The sequence below is a fragment of the Neomonachus schauinslandi genome, chromosome 14 (assembly GCF_002201575.2).
Source record: "Neomonachus schauinslandi chromosome 14, ASM220157v2, whole genome shotgun sequence".
Taxonomy (NCBI): Eukaryota; Metazoa; Chordata; class Mammalia; order Carnivora; family Phocidae; genus Neomonachus; species Neomonachus schauinslandi.
Genome location: NC_058416.1, coordinates 68,162,725 through 68,182,634, shown reverse-complemented (window position 1 = coordinate 68,182,634; position 19,910 = coordinate 68,162,725). Strand labels below are relative to the sequence as shown.

Here is a 19,910-nt window from a genome sequence, read left to right as displayed (position 1 = left end):
TTATTTGGACTTAAGATATAAGCAAGACTGGCTGGTGAAAGAGGGGTGGGTAATGAAGCATAGAAACAATTAGAAGAAAGTGAGTGTGAGTTGATTGGAGGAAGAGAAGAAAGTAAAAATTGTCACTGTCGTATGCAGAGCTTGAGAGGAGTTGCAAGGAAATCACACGACACCCTGCAGTTGGCCTTTGATCAGCTGTTTTGGGATGGACTTTAAAAACTGGAATCTTTACAGTTTGCTTGGGTTATCCCTGAAGTCATTTCTGCCTTATCCCTAAGGTGGCTAAGAATACTGGGCAGATGCTGATTTATATCATGGTTCCCTCATGGTGCTCCCCCCTGACATATTTTATCTTCTCAATCTTTGTACTTTGGTGCTTTCCTAAAAGCTGGTGTTGAATAGGAAGCTCTGATCACAAAGTCCAAGACAAGGCTAGGGTAGTCCCTCTAGAACTGCACTCACTGTCCAGTATGGTAGCCACTAATCACATGGGCTATTTAAATTGAAATTAAAATTAAATAAAATAAAAAATTTCTTTCCTCAGTCATCCTAGCCATATTCCAAGTGCTTAATAGCGACATGTGGATATGTCTGCCAGATTAAACTGTACAGATCTAGGATGTTTCTATCATCATAGAAAGTTCTATTGGGCAGTGTGCTGTACAGATTTCAGAGCCAATGCTGGATGAAATCCTAGTGGACTTGAGATTTGCTGAATTAGAGAGTTGGATAGGAAGTTTACTTTAGTTATTTTGAAAGCAGTGCACCCCCACCCCATCTAATGCTTCAAGGCTCCCTGCAGTATACCTGCCAAGTACTCAGCTGCCCTCAGTTTGCATCCGGGCCTCCTTTTTCTTCCCTCCCCCCACTGTGACAGGAAACTCTCATATCTCTTTATATAAAATTTCTAGGGCTGATTTATTAGGAGTAAGACATCAGCTTCTAATCCCTGGTCATGGAGAAGCCAATGAGAGTGGGAGGGGCTGAGAATGGGGCAGAACCATCCTTAGGAAATAATGCATTTTGGGCTTGGCCTGGGAACACATCACATCTTAACTAGCAATGATGTCTTTCTTCCTGATAGCACCCAGGAGTGGGTCTGGCGGAGATTTGGTTGGTGAAAGGAATTAGCCTTACCCAAAGCATGTAGGGTTCAATGGTTCAAGTGGGGTTTCCTGTGAGTGTTGTTTTCCTTACTCATGTTTCAGTGTTAAAGACTATACTTTCAGGGATCATTTCTATAGTTTGTTACTCATGTTTCAGTGTTAGATTATTCTAACCAACAGAGAACTGTGGCATCATTCTTCTTTTGTACAGAAGTCACTACTTCCTTGATGAGGCTGAAATTCAACTTCTTCTTCCAACAGTGGTTTCCATCTAAGGCTTTGTGAGATTACATTAATGGTTTACAAACTTGCCCATGTATCAGAATTATCTGGGTGTGCTTTCCAAAGATACAGATATCTAGGCCTCACTTCAGACCTATTAAATAAAAAAAAAAAACCTTGGAAGAGAGGCCCAGGAATTTGCATTTTAAAAAAGCTTCCCGGATGCTTTGATAATTACTGGTTTGGGTAGACTCTTAGCTATCTGGTCAGATACACTGAAAACATCATCTGTTAGGGATGCTGGACAGAGGGATTCTTGGTTGGAGGAGCAATGACTTCTAAGTCCCTCTCAACTTTGAGAATGCTTTAATTCTAAAAAATTCTATAGTAGAACAAGCATGAGCTTTGAAGTCATCATATCTGATCTGCTACATTTACTAGTTGTATGACTTTGGCCAAGTCACTGAACTTCCCTGAGCTTCAATTTCTACCTCTATAAAGTAGGAGAATAGTGCCTATTCTGGAGTGTTCTCATCAGGATTAAATGAGATAACCCATGTACTCCACTCAGCACTTGGCAAGTACTCAGTAAATGAGAATATTAAGAAACGGAAGGAAGGTCAGGAGTGCAAAGGCAACCTTCCAGTTGGCATTTGTCTGGGGCAGAGCACTTAGTGCCCAATAAATGAGAACTAGCATGTATGTGAAACTAGTGTTGCTGCTTCACTTAAATTTAACTTTCAGATCGACCATGAGAATAAATGAACATGATTTATATTTATATTTATTTATACTACTATAAATCATCAATCCAAGCTACACAATGACCGCATTTTAACATCTCTGAGATTGGCTTGTGTATTATAATCAATCAGTGGCATGACACAGCTTAAGTGGCAATGCTTTTTCTTTCTTGGTGCTACATGGTATGTCTTAACAGTAGTTGGTGTCTTAGATTCAATAAAGTATGGTTATATTCTAAAATAGTGTGTTTGAAGATATGTTCACTGCAGAAATATCTCAAAGGCTGCCCTCCTCCTCCTTCCCAGCAAACTGACTTTTATTTATTTTATATAAGGGGAATCTGCTAAGAATTTGTTTGAGAACAAGGCTCTGCTAATTTATAAAATTTAAAGACTGTTAGGGTGCCTGGGTGGCTCAGTCGTTAAGCGTCTGCCTTCCGCTCGGGACATGGTCCCAGGGTCCTGGGATAGAGCCCCGCATCGGGCTCCCTGCTCAGTGGGAAGCCTGCTTCTCCCTCTTCCACTCCCCCTGCTTGTGTTCCCTCTCTCGCTGTGTCTCTCTCTGTCAAATAAATAAATAAAATCTTTAAAAAAAATTTAAAGTCTGTTAATTTAGAGGAATAATAATTTTTATTCTAAAATTTAAAATGGTTTTAAAGTACTATTGCAATACATGCTTGAAAGAAGGAGTTAAAAGAGAAGATGCGAATCTAAGTACTTTCCCTCTAAAATTGAAAAAGAATTCAAACTATATTTAACCTATGCATCTAGATTTCTCTTTGTATTAAAATTCAAAGTCAATTCAATTCTGTCTGTCAGGTCTGGAAGTTCAGAACTGTAACATCAGTTCTCAAAATTGCAAGCCCAAGAAGAACATTACAGCGCTAACAGGCTTTCTGGAGCTCACATCTCTGTCAGAAACCCTCTACTGGGACACTTTGTCCCCTCCATCTGCCGTTAGCCATGTTGCTTTGTGCTGTATGTAGCAGGAGTGAGCAACCAGAGAAACTTTGGGAAAAGAGTTCTTAGGTTATTTTAGGAAGGGAGGACCTTGGATTAATACACCAGAGGCCAGGGGGTCTTGGGTAGTCACCCACAAAAAAGTAGGAGGAAATTGTATCTTGCAAAGTCTGAAAGGAGATTGAACAGAGAGGTCAGTTGGGGGCATTCCTGGGGGCTTAGGAGGCTGAAAGGAGCAGTTATGACCTGTAACAGGTGAAGATTTAGGAGCTCTGGAAAAAGACCCTATTCCTAAAAGGTTAATAAGGCTGAGAGAGAGAAATCATTTGTGCCTTGGCCTGGGAATAGAAGTGAGGGACAATTGAAGAAGAAGAGCAAGGACTCCAGGGCTGGGTTACAAGAAAAGACAGCTTACACAGGAGGCCAGGCAGGAAGGCCTCTAGAAACCTGAGTCACACATGAGCAAGCCAAGCCAACTGAGTAATATGAAACCATGAAGCTATACCTTTTGTAACTTTGGGCTGGTTGGTGGCCCAGGATTCCCTTCTGTGGTTGACAGCTTTAACAAACAGCTGCCTGTGTGCTATGTTGTAATGGTTATTTGGGGATGTGGGAGATGGGGAAGCAGGAATGTGAGCATTGAAGGGGAAATTCCCCACTCCTTGTATAGTGGTAGCAGAAATTACTCAGAGAGGCTGGGCCTCAGATACACAGCCCAATGGAGAATTCTTGTTTCGGAGGAGGGTTTGGTTATACTTACCCAAGTCAGCTCCAAGGGAGCAGTGTGTTATAATGGGGTTGAATAAACCCTTCAACAACCTCCTTCAATACAGAAATAAGCATTCCAGGGGGCATGGGAACCTCACAACGAATGAAAGGACTTGGCTTGTCCCAGCTTTGTGACATCAGGCAAATCATTAACTTCTCTGAGTCTCAGAGTCTCCTCTGTAATGGGGGACAGTCAGATTGAGGATCTCAAAGTCTCTTTCAGTACTAAATGTTTAAAAGTCCACACCACAGAGGAGGAAACAAGAATGGGTGTGGGCATGCTAGCCAGTCTATTGCCAAAGAGGATTTTGAAAATTGAATGCCTCTCAATAGCCACAGTTATTTCCTTCTTTTATTATTAGAGAATCATCAGAGAGGAGTATATCACAGTGATGTAGGGCGAGGGTTGACAAATGTTCTCTATAATGGGCCTGATAGTAAATATTTTGGCTTTGTAGGCTATATGATCTCTGTCACAACTATTCAACTCTGTTTTTGTAGCATGAAATTAGCCATGGACAATGCATAAATGGATGGTCATGACTGTGTTCCAGTAAAACTTTATTTATAAAAAGAGGCAGAGGGCCAGATTTGGTCTATAGGACTTAGTTTGTTGACCCCTTGTTCAGGCCTAGAATCTGGAGTCAGGCTGGTGGGGTTCAAATCCAACCTCTGCCCTTTAATGGTTGTGTGACCCTGTTTGAATTACTAAGCATCTCTGTGTCTTGCATTTGTTATCTCTACAATGGGGATAACAGTACTTACTTGAGATTGTTGTGAGGACATATGCACAGTAAACTCTCAGCTTTAGCTTTTGTTTTTCTTTTTTCAACTGAAAACTTTTTAAGACTGTCATATCTGAGTGATCCAGCAAGAATGAAGATTAACCCAATGGGTTGCCCAAGTTCATATAAGATAATTACAGAGCTAGGACTCTTCTCTTTTTCTGGTTATTCAGGTCCCTTTCTTCCTACCCTTTGGGATGGAAGTTTATGAGATCAATTGGTATAGTCTAAAGGTTTATCTGAAAACCAAGAAATTCTTTCCTTTAGGGTTGAACAGAGACCCTGATGAAAATTTTCCCTGAGGAAAGAAGACAACTTTTTATACTTACTAAACTTTCTTGAGTAAAATATATCTGATTTAATATTTAAGTCTTTATATCCTAATGATCAAATTAAAGTTTATTTACTTAGGATGATACTGGAGTGGGTCTTGGAAGAGTCTGGCAGGCCTAAGATATAGGTGGTAACTCATGAATGAGAGAGAAAGAGCATGAACTAGGCGAGTGGACACAGGAGAGGCAGAAGAGCTCTCATCAAGGGAGCAAATCTCAGGAAGATGTGAGATTGAAGATAGACAAGTACTTGACCTTCATAAGCCTGGGTAGAAGTGACCAGTAAGTCCAGTTGACCCTTTCTTCCCGCTCTGATTGTTTTCTATTTGTATGAAGCTATGTGTAATTTTGTTTACCCCAGAGCTGAGGCTATGGTTTTCTTAATCTTTTTTTTCTTCTTCTAATACCTAGTCCAGGACCTTGCATCTAGTGGGCATTTGAGAAATATGTGCTGAATTAAAGAAATAAGAGGGAGGAGAGGGACATGTCCTTAGACACTCATGCTGGATCCCCTTGTTGATGTCACCTAAGACCTTAGCCTGCATTTTGCTCTCTGGAGCAATGGCCACAGAGTGTAGGCAGTGGTAAGAATTTAGGAGGTTAGGAGGGTTCTGGGTCCAAGTCAAAGTCTTCCTCCAGCAGTGCTCCACATTTCTGTTTCTGTGTACAGAGAACATTTTTTTTCTTCAGATTTTTTTTTTCAAAGATTTTATTTATTTATTTGAGACAGAGAGAATGAGAGACAGAGAGCATGAGAGGGAGGAGGGTCAGAGGGAGAAGCAGACTCCCTCCCGAGCAGGGAGCCTGATGCGGGACTCGATCCCGGGACTCCAGGATCATGACCTGAGCCGAAGGCAGTCGCTTAACCAACTGAGCCACCCAGGCGCCCCAGATTTTGTTTTTTTAAGGCTCTTGGTAGTAAAATTGGAAAAGCAAATTTCAGCCCTCATTGGACCCCTTGGAAAAGTCTGGTATGAGTATGCTCCCTTACTATCTCAGACATTTGGTTTTTCTCAAGTTGAGTCAAGGTTTTGCAAAACTTGGTTGGCAGGTCCCATAGATATGTATCTCTTTTGTGATGAGGGTTTTTTGCTGAATGTGACAGTTGCTACCTTGCTTTTGAATAGCCTGTTTTCTCTCTTCTCCTTTTCCTCTTCCTCTACCACCACCTCATCCTTCCCCTTTCTTCTCTTCCTTCCCTCACCTTCTCTTTCTGTCCTTCTTCCACTCTCTCTCTCTTTTTGGTGGGGCCCTTTCCCTGTCACTCTTCATGACTTAATCTCCTCTGAGGAGTTTCTCTGATTAATGCACAGCCACTCACCCCCCCCCCCCCATGTATTCTTTGTGTTCTTAGCCATCAGTTGATGGGTGTGTAGCCAATTTCCTGTCATCTAGTTGGTGCATAAACTCCTGGTTTCTCCTTTCTCTCTGGATACCTTCCCAGCATTTTCTAACACATTAGCACTCTCCCAGACAGAGAAAGGAAAAAGTAAATTATAATCAACATTTCCAGTTGTTTGAAGTCAGAAGAGTGCTGAAACTATCGGTTAAGATGAAGACTTTGGATTATTCATGTTAGAAATGTATCTGGGCTTTCCCTTTCTACCATTGGCATGGCACATTTTAGGTCACCTAGAGCTATATGTTTCTCTTTAGGTAAATTTTATATTAAGGAGGTGATTTAGAGTTGGGACTACGACCATGGGCCCTGGAGCCAGGCTGCTTTGTTTTGAACTCCAGTTCCCCCATTCCTAGCTTTGTAGCCTTGGGTGAGTTACTTAACCTCTCTGTGCTTGTTTCCTCAACTGAAAAATAGAGAACATAACACCTATCTTATGGAGTTGTTTTGAGGATTCAGTTAATTAAAATACATAAATGTTTTATAACACTACACAATTAGTACTACCCAAGATGGCTATTCTTAACATCATCATCATCATCATCATCATCATTTTTTAAAGTAATCTCTACACCCAATGTGGGGCTAAAACTCATGACCCTGAGGTCAAGAGTAGTATACTCTATGGACTGAGCCAGACAGTGACCCCCATCATCATTATTATTGTATCTCATCTCCAGATCTTCCTTCTTAAACTGTGAATTCATTTATCCATTTATGCATTGCTATTATTTCATTCTATATTTACATGTTGATTACCTACTATGTGCCACATTCTGTGTTAGGTGCTGGCATATATTAGTGTGTGTGTGACACAGTCTTACAAAATATATCCAAAATTACAAATAGTGGTAAGTATTAAGAAGGAAGTGTATTTGAGTCAAGGGTGAGAGGGAAGGAAAGGGGTCTTTCTCAACCTACGTAAGAGGATCAGGAAAGGCCTTTCTGAGGACTGAGCATTTAGGCCGAGACATGAAGGATCAGGAGACAGCCATTCTTCCAAGCAGAAGGAACAGAATGGTCAAAAGCCTGAGGTGGAAAGGATCTTGGGATAGTTGAGGAACTGAAAGGAGGCCAGTGTAGGGGAGACAATGCATATCAATCAGGCACTTTGAGTGAGGGACCCCAAGTTGTTGATGATCCCAAGGATGAGTCCATCTGAATTGGTGAGAGGGTTGGTCTCTAGCCTCCTTTACCTATAAATGCCAATAGAAGACCTCCCCTGCCTTTTGTGCCAACAACCCATGGGAAAATCCCAGCCTTGGCAGTGGTTTCCTGATTTCCTGCTCTTTTGGTTCTTAGGGCAAGGAGAGAGATTTGTGAAGATAATGAGTGAATGGCTACCATTGTTCATGAAGGACAAAAGCTGACGTAAAGTAAACAGAGATTATGATGGCTCTGGAGCAAGGTGTGTGTCTAAATATTTACCAGAATCTCAGAAATAAAATGGTCTGAATATATGAACCCCACCTTCTTTTCTATCCCAGTCCAGGAATTGTGATCTTTAAGAGATGGCAAGAGTCAAAGGTTAAATCTTTCCAAATCTCTCCTGTGAAAAGATATCTTTAATGGAATCAAATACTAATTCAGATTAAAGGCCAGTTCCCCAGAGGATGAGGGCAGAATCTGAAATAAAAGCATGATGGAGATATACACATGCTATTCTTAAATTTACAGTGAGATGGGTAGGGGAGTCTGACCTGAGTGTGCCCCTTCAGGGATGCTCAGAAGGGAATGTCTAGGGAAGAAGGAAAAAAGTCTGAGTGGTGCTATGGCCTCCCCTTCTGTCCCTTGGGTGTTGGTCATGTTTGGCTGTGGGATGTTGGGCAAATCACTGTTCTGGTCTTCAGTCTTCTCACCTGTAAAATGAAGATGAGAATAATCCTTATCTCACAGACTATAGTGAGTATGATGTAAGTTAAAGTGAATGGGGTGCCTGGCCCCACACTTGGCCTAGAGGAGGCACTGTAAAAGTTAGTCATCCCTCTCCCTTTCTTATTCTCCCAGGACAGACCTCTCAAACTGTGGTACCCACACCAGCAGCATTGTCAAGACCTGGGCTCTAGTTAGAAAGGCAAAATTTCCAGCTTCAACCCAGACCCACTGAATCAGAAAGTTGAAAGGATGGGATTCAACCATCTGTGGTTTAACAAAATTTCCAGGTGATTGTGATTAGAGTTGCCAGATTTAGCAAATAAAAATATAGGATAGCTAATTAAATCTGAATTTCAGAGAAACAATGAATACTTTCTTAGTGTAATGTCTTATGCAATATTTGAACATAATATTATTAAAACTGAATTTGTTTATCTGAAATTCAGATATAACTGGGTGTTCTGTATTTTTACTTTAGATTCTGGGGGTGCCTGGGTGGCTCAGTCGTTAAGCGTCTGCCTTTGGCTCAGGTCATGATCCCAGGGTCCTGGGATCGAGCCCCACATCGGGCTCCTTGCTCAGTGGGAAGCCTGCTTCTCCCTCTCCCACTCTCCCTGCTTGTGTTCCCTCTCTTGCTGTCTCTCTCTCTGTCAAATAAATAAATAAAATCTTAAAAAAAAATTCTGTAGATTCTGATGCATGCTACAGTTTGAGAACCATTGTCTGATGATATCTCAAGGCAAGCATCTAGCACAGCCCAGAGAAAGGGTGGAGAGGAGGCTCTGGGATATTCTTGTATCATTCCTTAAAGGGAAGATAGAAGTTGGGAGCAAAAAGCCATCTCTAGAGCTCTGGACATTCTGGGTATTATATGGTCCATTAACAAAGAAAACAGTTTCCTGAAATTAACTGAGTGTATTTTCCAATTGAGCTGTGAAGATCTTGCTCCCTCTAAGAGAAAACGACCATTCTGTTTCTTTCAGGAAATTCGGGGCACTCCATAAAAATATGGGCTGTACAAAAGCATTATCAGTATTTCTTCAGAATTGCATGCCTTTGTGGAACAGAACTTTTTCTTTTTTTTTTAATTTAATTTCAATTAGCCAACATATAATACATCATTAATTTTTGATGTAATGTTCAGTGATTCATTAGTTAGGTATAACACCCAGTGCTCATCATATCACATGCCCCCTTATCTTTCTTTTCTTTTCTTTTTTTTTTAAAGATTATTTATTTATTTATTTGAGACAGAGAGAATGAGAGACAGAGAGCATGAGAGGGAGGAGGGTCAGAGGGAGAAGCAGACTCCCTGCCGAGCAGGGAGCCAGATGCGGGACTCGATCCCGGGACTCCAGGATCATGACCTGAGCCGAAGGCAGTCGCTTAACCAACTGAGCCACCCAGGCGCCCTCTTTTCTTTTTTTGTCCTCGCCTGCCACTTTCCTCATACAGGGGCAAAACTTTTCTTTTTTTTAAAAAAGATTTTTATTTATTTGACAGAGAGAGACACAGCGAGAGAGGGAACACAAGCAAGGGGAGTGGGAGAGGGAGAAGCAGGCTTGCCGCCAAGCAGTGAGCCCAATGTGGCTCGATCCCAGGACCCTGGGATCATGACCTGAGCCAAAGGCAGACGCTTAACTACTGAGCCATCCAGGTGCCCCTAGGGGCAAAACTTTCTTAATGGTGTCTCATATTTGTCACCTCATTTAAGCCTGAGAACCCTGTTGTGAGGTAAGCTAAGGATTCTTATCCTCATTTTATAGTGGAGGAAACTGAGGCTCAAGACCAGGAAGTGACTGGCTCATGGTCATATAATTTGTTTTGACAGAGCCAAGATTAGAATAAGATTCGAAGTCTCCCAGTGTGCTTAGAAGGAAGGGAAGAGAGTGGGGTCCATACCACTTAATTATGCTTTCAAGCATGATTATTGATACTTTTTATAAATCCATTAGCTGCCTCTGATGGTGAAACAAGGAAGACACATACAGATGTCCATTGCCTTAAGCAATTCTTGACTCTTGGGTTAGAGTTTGGAGTGTCATACTATTTTACTTTCTTAAAGGTGTGGAAGTAAAGATAACATTAATGTGTAAACTTGAATCACTTTCTTCCTCTGGGCTATAATTTTGTTTTCATTTGAAAATAACAAGCTTGACCCTAATTATTTCCAAGGTAATTCCAGCTCTAACATCAGATGACTGGATGTTGGCAAGTAAATAGGCTGTCCCATATATTTCCTATTTTCTTTTTCCTGTCACACAGAACATAATTTAGGTAGCATTCAATGACATTTTCATGTCTTTTCTTATATTGCCCCCAACAAAGACATAACTTTCCTGCATGCTTTGTTCTCAGGCTCTGCAAGTGAATCTGAGACAGTTCTGGAATGATTTCCCTTTATTGTTAAAGGTTTTAAAGAATTGTGTTCTGCTTATAAAATTACACAAACTCATTGTGGAAAGATTGGAAAAGTACAAAAAAGGTACAAAAACACATTCATTATTTTCTCTTTCATAGATAACCACTGTTAAACTTGGAGATATATCCCTATCTCTATCACTATCTCTCTCTATAAAACCTTGTATGTTATTTTTTATTTGACATTTTATCACTTTCATCTTCCCATCATAACAAATTCTTCAATGATTTTAATGGCTGTGTAATACTCCACCACAGGTATGTACCTTAATTTATCCGGTTGTCTTCCTATTGTTGGACATTTATGTTGTTTCCAGACTTTCCTGTATTGTAAATGACATGGCAATGAACATACTAATGAAATTCTTATATATAAATCTTTGTATTTCTGATAATTTGCTTAAGGTAGAGTACTAAAAGTAGGATCATATGGTGGAAGGAGATGAGATTTTGATATGTACCAACAAACTACTTTCTGGAATTACATTTAGGTCAGAAATATATGGGAGAACCTATTTACTTGCCTGTTTGATGGACTAACCCAGAAGGTCAGATTCCACCTGAAGTCTTGTTGTTACTAACACTGATCTTACAGGTCACCACATTAACATCTCAGAGTAGTGCATAGTCCTAGCATGCCCCATTGTTCTGCTGGGCACCATCTGGGCCTAGCAGGCCAAGTTTATTGCCTTTTGCTCAGGAGAGAGCCATCCTTGACACATCCCTATGAAGAGTCCCAACTCTAAGCAGCCAGTGGGAATAAATACAACTCTAAGGCACTTGATCGCCAGCATCCTAGGAATTGATACACCAACCCACTCACTCACTCAGCAGACTTTTATGGCATGCTTGTCATGTGCAAGAAAGGTTCTATGCTAGACAGAAGCAGAAATGCTCTTTGAGGACTAGAAGATATGTGGGGGGCAACACTTGTGCAGAAACAGTGTCATGCCCCAGGAGAGTGCAACAGACGAGGAGTGGGAGTTAGAGATTGGAGGAGGAAGAGATCAGCTCTGAATGGTGTCAGTGGAGAGATGGAACTAGGATTCCTTTTGAAGACTGGGTCAGTGTTTTGGGGACATCAGAGTTTGATGGAGAGGAGATTCAAGCAGAGGGAAATGGCATAAATGAAAACAGAAGGTAGGAAAGCCCAGAGCATATCTAGGAAACTGACTCAGTGTAATTTAGCGGAGTGTAAGGGATACAAAACAGTATGGAGAGGCTGCTGGGGATGGAGAAGGAGGAGGGGGCTAGGTTGCAGACAGCCTTGAAGGCCTGTAATTTCTGATGAGATTCAAGTCCATGGCCAGTGAGGATTAGACACATGAAAAGAGGAAGCTTAGCCCAGAGAAGATTTGAGGGTAGGCACAACCCCTTTCCTTAGACATTGGAAGAGCTAGCTTGTGGAAGAGAGATTTGACGTGTTCTGTATCACTCCAGAAGGCAGAAGTAGCCAGATGGGTAGATTTCAGCTCAAGGTAAAGAAGAACTTTTTAACCACTAGAATTGCTCTATGGTTTCAGCTGCATTGTAAAGTGGGGAGCTCTCTGTCAGTAGAGGTGTGCATCCAGAAACTGACCATCACTTAGGGGGTTGTTGCAGAGGAGATTCAAGCTGTGACATCTGTGGGTCCATACAACTCTGGAAGACTTATGATTCTATAATTTCTCCATATATTTCCTCTCCTGCCATCTTTCTAGGGTAGTAAGTTTAGGCAGTAAAATGTGATTATGAATTTCCCAAAATTCAAAGGGAAACATAGTCTTTTTGCCATTTTTGATGTCACATTATGTTATTTCCCCAATTACCATGCTATCAAACCTGTTGGGTGTGGTCAGACCCAGCTCAACTTGCACAATTACAGCAAAGCCATCTAAATACTTGTAATAGCTTCCTGAATCCCATCAGGGGATGAGGAAGGCTTGGAAAGAAGTTAGTCAGAAGGAAGGTCAAGCTGGGGGAATTTTAGATGAAGTCTAAAATCCTGAACTCATAGGGATGGTGGGAGGAAATTATAGAGAAGGCCATGATTGTTCATGTCACCGGGTCACTCCCTGGATGGGACGTGATTCCCAAATGGGCATGAATGTGGGTGAGGAGTGGACAGAGTATTTGGGAAATCAGAGTGATGAAAGCATTGTTAATGAGCTTTAGTGGGAGGAAGGGCAGAGTTGAAAACCTGGCGGGGGAGTGGAAATGATAAAGCAGTGGTGTCTGTTACTAGTCTGCTTGGGCTGCAAAATACCATAGACTTGGAGGCTTAAACAAGAGAAATTTATTTTTCCACATTTCTGGAGGTTGGAAGCTCAAGATCAAGGTGCTGTCAGGGTTGGTTTCTGGTGAGACCTCTTTTTCTGGCTTGTAGATGACTACCTTCTGTCTGTGTATCCTCTTTTCTGAGTAGAGAATGGGGGGGACAGGGGAAGGGGGGAGGGAGAGGGAGAGGGGAGAGAGGGAGAGAGGGGGAGGCGGAGAGGGGGGAGAGAGAGAGAGATGGTGTCTCTTCCTTTTATAAGAACCAGTCCTATCAGATTAGGGCCCCACCCTTATGACTTAATTTAACCTTAATTACTCTATCTCCAAATAAAGTCACATTAGAAGGTTAGGACTACAACACATAAATTTTTGGGGAACACAATTCAGTCTATAACATTGTCCATCGTAGGTCTTGTGAATTGTCTTTGTCCTCTTGGAGGAGAGTAAGGACTCTGATTGAGGGCTGGCTAAATGTCAGTCATTACTGATTCATAATCTCATTTGACTCCTGAATAACCCTGTCATGAGAGAAATTGAAGCTCACAGATATTATGATCACCTAGATAGTAAGAGGTCAAGAAAGTATTCAAACTCTAATTTTTTAATTTCATACTTCTCACTGGAGGGGATTTTAACTTGAAATCTTGTTGAATTCCTAGGACTACATCTTTTTTTTTTTTGGTAGATTTTTAAAAGATTTTATTTATTTATTTAAGAGAGAGAGAGATAGTGAGAAAGAGAGAGAACATGAGTGGGGGGCGGGGAGAGAAGCAGGCTCACCACTGAGCAGGGAGCCAGACGCAGGGCTCAATCCCAGGACCCAGGGATTATGACCTGAGCCAAAGGCAAATGCTTAACCAACCAGGCACCCTGAGGACTACATCTTTAAACCTGGAACTTCCAGGAAGACTGCTTGGCAGGCCCATTTGGGGGGTTGTGGAGGGTCTTTGAATATGGCTTGATCAGAGTTGTGCTTTGTGGAACTGGCCATGTGGGTAGGGGGAGACTGGAGATCATCCAGAAGCCTGCTGAGAGATAATTACAGCCTATACAAGGGCAGTATAAGAAGTGCTAGATGCCTTTAACATTGTGAAGGCAGAGTCAGGGTTTTAGTAAATGATTGAGTTAAGGCCATGGGGTGAAGGGAGGAAGTCCAGAATGAGGCCAGGGCAAGTGACTGGTAGAATAGTAGTGATCATGACAGAAATTAACTGAATCTGGGCAGGACATGTGGTAACCCCAAAGCTCTCCTGATCCCCATTCCATCAGATGGTGAGGGAGTACCTCAGGAAAGCCTGCAACTGCTTAAAGTCCAGTGTTTCCCTTTGCGGGGGATGTTGGAGAAGACTTCTTGAACTTAAGGTTAATCTAAGGTAGTTAATCATTACTGGTAATTATGCCCTTAATAGTATAACATTAGGCTTAATAATTTATCAAGTGAGAGATGATAAATGCAAAGGTAATAGGCCAGGACAGGCAGGCTGCATGCAGAAGGGAATTCAGACTAAAAGTGGACTGTTAGCCCCACCAAGTTTTGAGGAGAAAGAGATGAATGTCTCTGAACAGCCTCCTTTCCTCCCAATTTCCCCTTCTTCTTTTTTAAATTTCAAGTATAATTAAATACAGCGTTATATTAATTTTAGGTATACAATATAATGATTCAACAATTCTATACAACTCTCAGTGCTCATCAAGATAAGTGTACACTTAATCCCTTTTATCTATTTCACCCATCCCCTGAATCCTCCCTCTGGCAATCAACAATTTGTTCTCTGTATTTAAGAGTGATTTTTTTGTCTCTTTTTTCTGTTTTGTTTTTTCTTAAATTCCACATGTGAATGACATCATATGATATTTGTCTTTCTCTGACTGATTTATTTTACTTGGTATTATACTCTCTAGGTCCATTCAAGTTGTTGCAAATGACAAGTTTTCATTCTTTTTTTATGGCTGAGTAATATTCCATTGTATATATTTACCATATCTTCTTTATCCACTCATCTATGGATCCATTTTCCTCTTAATAAATGGCACCCACCTACTCAAGTCCTGAATCTAGGAGTTACTCTTGATTACTCTCTCCCTTATTTCCCACATCTGATCCATCAAGGGTAATTCCTAGATTTAGGACTCCTGTCAACTTTATTTCTAAAATACTCTTCAATCTCTACACTTGCCTTTGTCTTGACTGTTACTACCAGAGACCAAGCCACTGTCCTCTAATGTAGATACAGCATTAACTTCCTATACAGTTTCTCTGTTTTCTCCCTTGCCCCAAGCACTACATTCACCATTGCTTGAGAACAATCTTTAAAAGCAAATTAAGTCCTGTCCCTCCCCTGACTAAACACTGTAGTGGTGGGGTGCCGGGGTAGCTCAGTTGGTTGAACATCTGACTCTTGATTTTGGCTTAGGTCATGATATCAGGGTTGTGAGATTGAACCCTGTGTCGGGCTCATGTGCTGGGCGTGGAGCCTGCTTAAGATTCTCTCTCTCCCTCTGCCTCCCCACCCACCAAAAAAAAAAAACCCCTCCAGTGGCTTCCCACACTTAGAATAAAATCCAAACTTCCTATCCTTGCCTGCTAGGACCTATATGATGTATGCCTGCCCAGCTTCCCAGCCTCATCTCACAACCCCCTCCTCCTTGCCTACCACACTCCAGCCACTCTGGCCTTTTTGCTTCTCAACTATGACTACTTTCTTTCTGATTTTGACATAGTGGACTTCTTTTATCACTTCAATCTTAACTTAGAGGTCATCCACACAGAGGGATCTCCTGACTCCAGTTGAAACTAGTTATTCTATCACATCCTCTCTACTCGTCATTCTCTGATCTTTCTTTTTTTTTTTTTTAAGATTTTATTTATTTATTTGAGACAGAGAGAATGAGAGAGAGAGAGCACATGAGAGGGGGGAGGGTCAGAGGCAGAAGCAAGCTCCCTGCCGAGCAGGGAGCCCGATGCGGGACTCGATCCAGGGACTCCAGGATCATGACCTGAGCCGAAGGCAGTCGCTCAACCAACTGAGCCACCCAGGCGCCCCTCTGATCTTTCTTTTTAAAAAATTTATTTATGTTTCCTCTTTTAGAATATAAGCATTTTTTTTTAAGTTTTTATTTTTATTTGAGAGAAAGAGAGCACGCGTGGGGGTGGGGCACAGAGGGAGAAGCAGACTCCCTGCTGAGCAGGGAACCCGATGCAGGACTTGATCCCAGGACCCTGAGATCATGACCTGAGCTGAAGGCAGACCCTTTTTTTTTTTTTTAATTTTATTATGTTATGTTAGTCACCATACAATACATCATTGGTTTTTGATGTGGTGATCCACGATCCACTGTTTTCCTATAACACCCAGTGCTCCATGCAGTACGTGCCCTCCTTAATACCCATCACCAGGCTAACCAATCCCCCCTCCCCTCTCCCCTCTAAAACCCTGTTTGTTTCTCAGAATCCATAGTCTCTCATGGTTCATCTCTCCCTCCAATTCCCCTCCCCCCCAATTTTTCCCTTCCTTCTCCTAATGTCCTCCATGCTTAGAATATAAGCTTCTGGGGCGCCTGGGTTGCTCAGTTGGTTAAGCGACTGCCTTCGGCTCAGGTCATGATCCTGGAGTCCCTGGATCAAGTCCCGCATCGGGCTCCCTGCTCGGCAGGGAGTCTGCTTCATCCTCTGACCCTATCCCCTCTCATGTGTTCTCGCTCTCTCATTCTCTCTCTCTCAAATAAATAAATAAAATCTTAAAAAAAAAAAAAGAATATAAGCTTCTGAAGAGTAGGGATTTTGTCTGTGCTATTCACAGTGGAATCTCCAGGGTCTAGAAGAGTGCTTGATACATTGAGTCGATACTAAATTAATATTCATTGAGTGAATTAATGAATGCAATTTTATACCATTATCTTATCATTCCAGACACCTTCTGGCCTGGCCTTCAGGGAACTCCTTCTCTTACTTAACTATTTGGTACTAAGCATCCATTGCCTTATATTGGGGATAGGGGCTGATATAGTTAGGACAGTTTCTTGGAGTAATGTCTTTTGGGAAATAGCGTTCTGTGTTTTGTTCCAGATTTGTTCCATCTTAGGGATATTAGACAAGTAACTACCAGGTTTCCCCCATTGCTCAGCAAGAATGGGGATAATTATACTAGTTTGGTACTTATCAAATGGTGCTATGCTTCTCCTCCTGGGTACAGAAGGACTCTAGAAATTTCTAGAGTTCTCTTGGACTTCAGATACAGTTGAGTTGATGGCACAGTATCTCATGATTGGTTAGTGCAAGATCCCTCTCTTGTTTTACTTGATGTTTTCTCCTTCATCTCCCATTCACAGTCTCATTCTCCTTTTTCCTTCCAGGCTTCCAATCTTGGGTTTTAAATATATATCCTTCCAATCTGTCTTCTAACCTATGTATTTAGATATATGTATATCCTTGAAAAATGCAGTGTATGTGTCCATGGAGTCTAGTAAACCTTTGTAAAAAATAAAAAATAAAAATACTATATTGATTTAGAGAGTTATTATTAGTAGCATCTCATGTTACTTGGGGGATTTTTAAAAATTTTTTATTTAAATTCAACTAACATATAATGTATTATTGGTTTCAGAGGCAGAGGTCAGTTCATCAGTCTTATATAACATCCAGTGGGGATCATAGAATTTAATAGCTAGGAATCATCTGTAAATTATAGACTCTAACCCCTGCCTTCTCTGATAAGTGAGAGGACAAAGGCCCAGAGACTTCCTTTAAATGATTCCTTTTATCAAAACTGTCCACATTTACTGGGAGCCAGTATTGGTCAACATTTACTGAGAGCCAGTCCTTTGTCAGGAGTGTTGGAGGACACAGAGATGAATGGCACAGGGCCTGCTTCTGAGCGGACAGCCTTTTGGAAGACTTATAAGGAAGGCTTGGTGGGCTGTGGAGTTTCCCATGTCTTCTTTGTTATTGGCCATTGGGCTGAGAAAGGACCCAAAGATGATCTGCTTTGGGGATACACACTGCCTCTTCCCCAGTCTTCTCCTTTTCATCTTCACTATTATGTAAGACTCCATATCCACCTTGTGAATCAGTGATCCCTACAGACATTCAGTCAAGTTCCCAGGCTGCCTCTGCTCTTTCTTGTCCCTCTTGTGGGTGACATGCCTCTTCCCTGTTTGGTCTACCTCTGAGTGTCCTGGTGGAACATAGAGTCCTTACCAGACTTTCTCTTTGTGTTTCCAGATTGGAGCATCTCTCTTTGCCAGTAACATTGGAAGTGGCCACTTTGTGGGGCTGGCAGGGACAGGAGCTGCTGCAGGCATTGCCATTGGAGGCTTTGAATGGAATGTGAGTAACATCAGAGACACTGTGTCCTGGAGCTGGAAGGAGGTTTAGCAGTCAGCCAGTTCAATCTATGCTTAAAGATGTTCTAAGTGTTAGGGAACCAACCAGGGCCACTCTCTGAGGCAGTTGGAGGAGGGGCACAGCTTCAGGAGTTCCATGGTCCTGCTCCCCTTCCACAGAGTAGCATGAGAAAACCACTGATATGATGGCAATAGTGTTTTTTCCTTCTCTTAAAAATCCAAATCCTTCTGTACCCTTTTGACCATATTGGAGGTTTGGAAATTCTTACCACCAGATTTCCATTATCATTATTATTATTATTTAAAAGTTCTCTAAGTGGTATTTTACTCCTTGTAAACCAGAGAAGAGGCAAAAGGAGCTATGATGTCAGCGGGCAGCCCCCTGGGGTCCCCTACGCTATTGCCCAACTACCATTCCTGTGGGCCAATCAGGCAGCAAAGCCCTCTTTGAGTTTCTGATGGCCACTTAGGGAGTTGTCCCCAGAGCCCCAAGAGAAAATGCTTGGTGATTTTCCTGTAGTATTTGAGGGCAGGCAGCAGAATGGGCTAAGGTTCCTCCTGGTTTGACTCTACCTATTTTTTTTGTTTGTTTCAGGCCCTGATTTGGGTGGTTGTCTTGGGCTGGGTTTTTGTTCCCATTTACATTAAGGCTGGGGTAAGTATTTGCTCTGTTATTCTATTTTGTGCTATATATATACACATACATATATATATACACTATATATAGACACATATATATAATATATAATACACATATTATATATGATACACATATTATATATATATAATATATATATATAATACACACACATATATAATATGAGCTCCATCCTCCTGAAGGGCAGAGGAGACTTTATAGCATAAATGGCAGAGAACACCTGTGCCTTGGTTTTCTTTTCCAGGTTATAAAATTTTGACTACTTTTAGAGGCATTCAACAGATCCACTCAGCCATGACTTGACTGTCTAAGAAGCCCTCTAAACAACCTCATTCTATTCAGAGCCCTCTTAAGCATCATGTCCCCTCACATTCGGTGTGCACTTGAAAGGCACTGCCATGCATTTGTTCATGGTATATAGCTGTGTGCCTCTGCTCCTGGAAGGGAAACAGCATGAGAAAAAGAACTGTATTTCCCCTTCATTTACAAATGTCAGTAGTTCTTGCAGCTGGTACTCAACTATCGAATGCATGCTCAGTCTCTTGACTAAATCTCTCTGACATTTTACATAAGACAGCTTTGGTGGCACCTGTTTAGTGAGATATAATGAATACCTACATTAGGAGCTGAAAGCAATACAGAAAAAACACAGGGCAGTCTCTACATCTTCTGGAGGCTCATGGACTATTGGTGACATGTGTGATCCCAGAAGACAGTAGGCTCAGGGTTGAGAAAATGAGACAGAAGTACAGTCAGAATTTGCAGAAAGTACCTGGGAGAACAGGTCTGCAGCTACAATCCTTGGCAAGGTGAAGCACACACCCAGCCTGGCCAATTTGGTGCACTGAACAGATGCTATCATTGGTATAATGTCTTGTTCACAGTAGGCACTCTGTATAGGAATGCATATCTATCACCTCCTCTTTCAGGGCAAAAATCTGCTTTCTTGGTTATGTATTCATGTGTTCATTTAAAAAAAGTGTCTATTGAGCACCTTCAATGTCCTGGGATAATGCCCTAAACTTGAAGTAGTAGGGCATAT

At 41.6% G+C, this 19,910-nt stretch overlaps 1 protein-coding gene and 1 pseudogene across 4 annotated transcripts in view; both read left to right on the top strand.

The window, feature by feature from the left end:
- The window catches only part of SLC5A1 (solute carrier family 5 member 1), an 83,770-nt gene that overhangs the window by 6,103 nt on the left and 57,757 nt on the right, over positions 1–19,910 (top strand). For all 4 annotated transcript variants that reach the window (XM_044921247.1, XM_021703621.1, XM_044921249.1 and 1 more), the window contains exons 3-4: positions 18,089–18,193; positions 18,806–18,865. In XM_044921247.1, the coding sequence (XP_044777182.1) occupies positions 18,089–18,193; positions 18,806–18,865 (165 nt within the window). The remainder of the gene's footprint in view (positions 1–18,088; positions 18,194–18,805; positions 18,866–19,910) is intronic.
- LOC123326708 lies at positions 1,214–1,318 on the top strand (annotated as a pseudogene).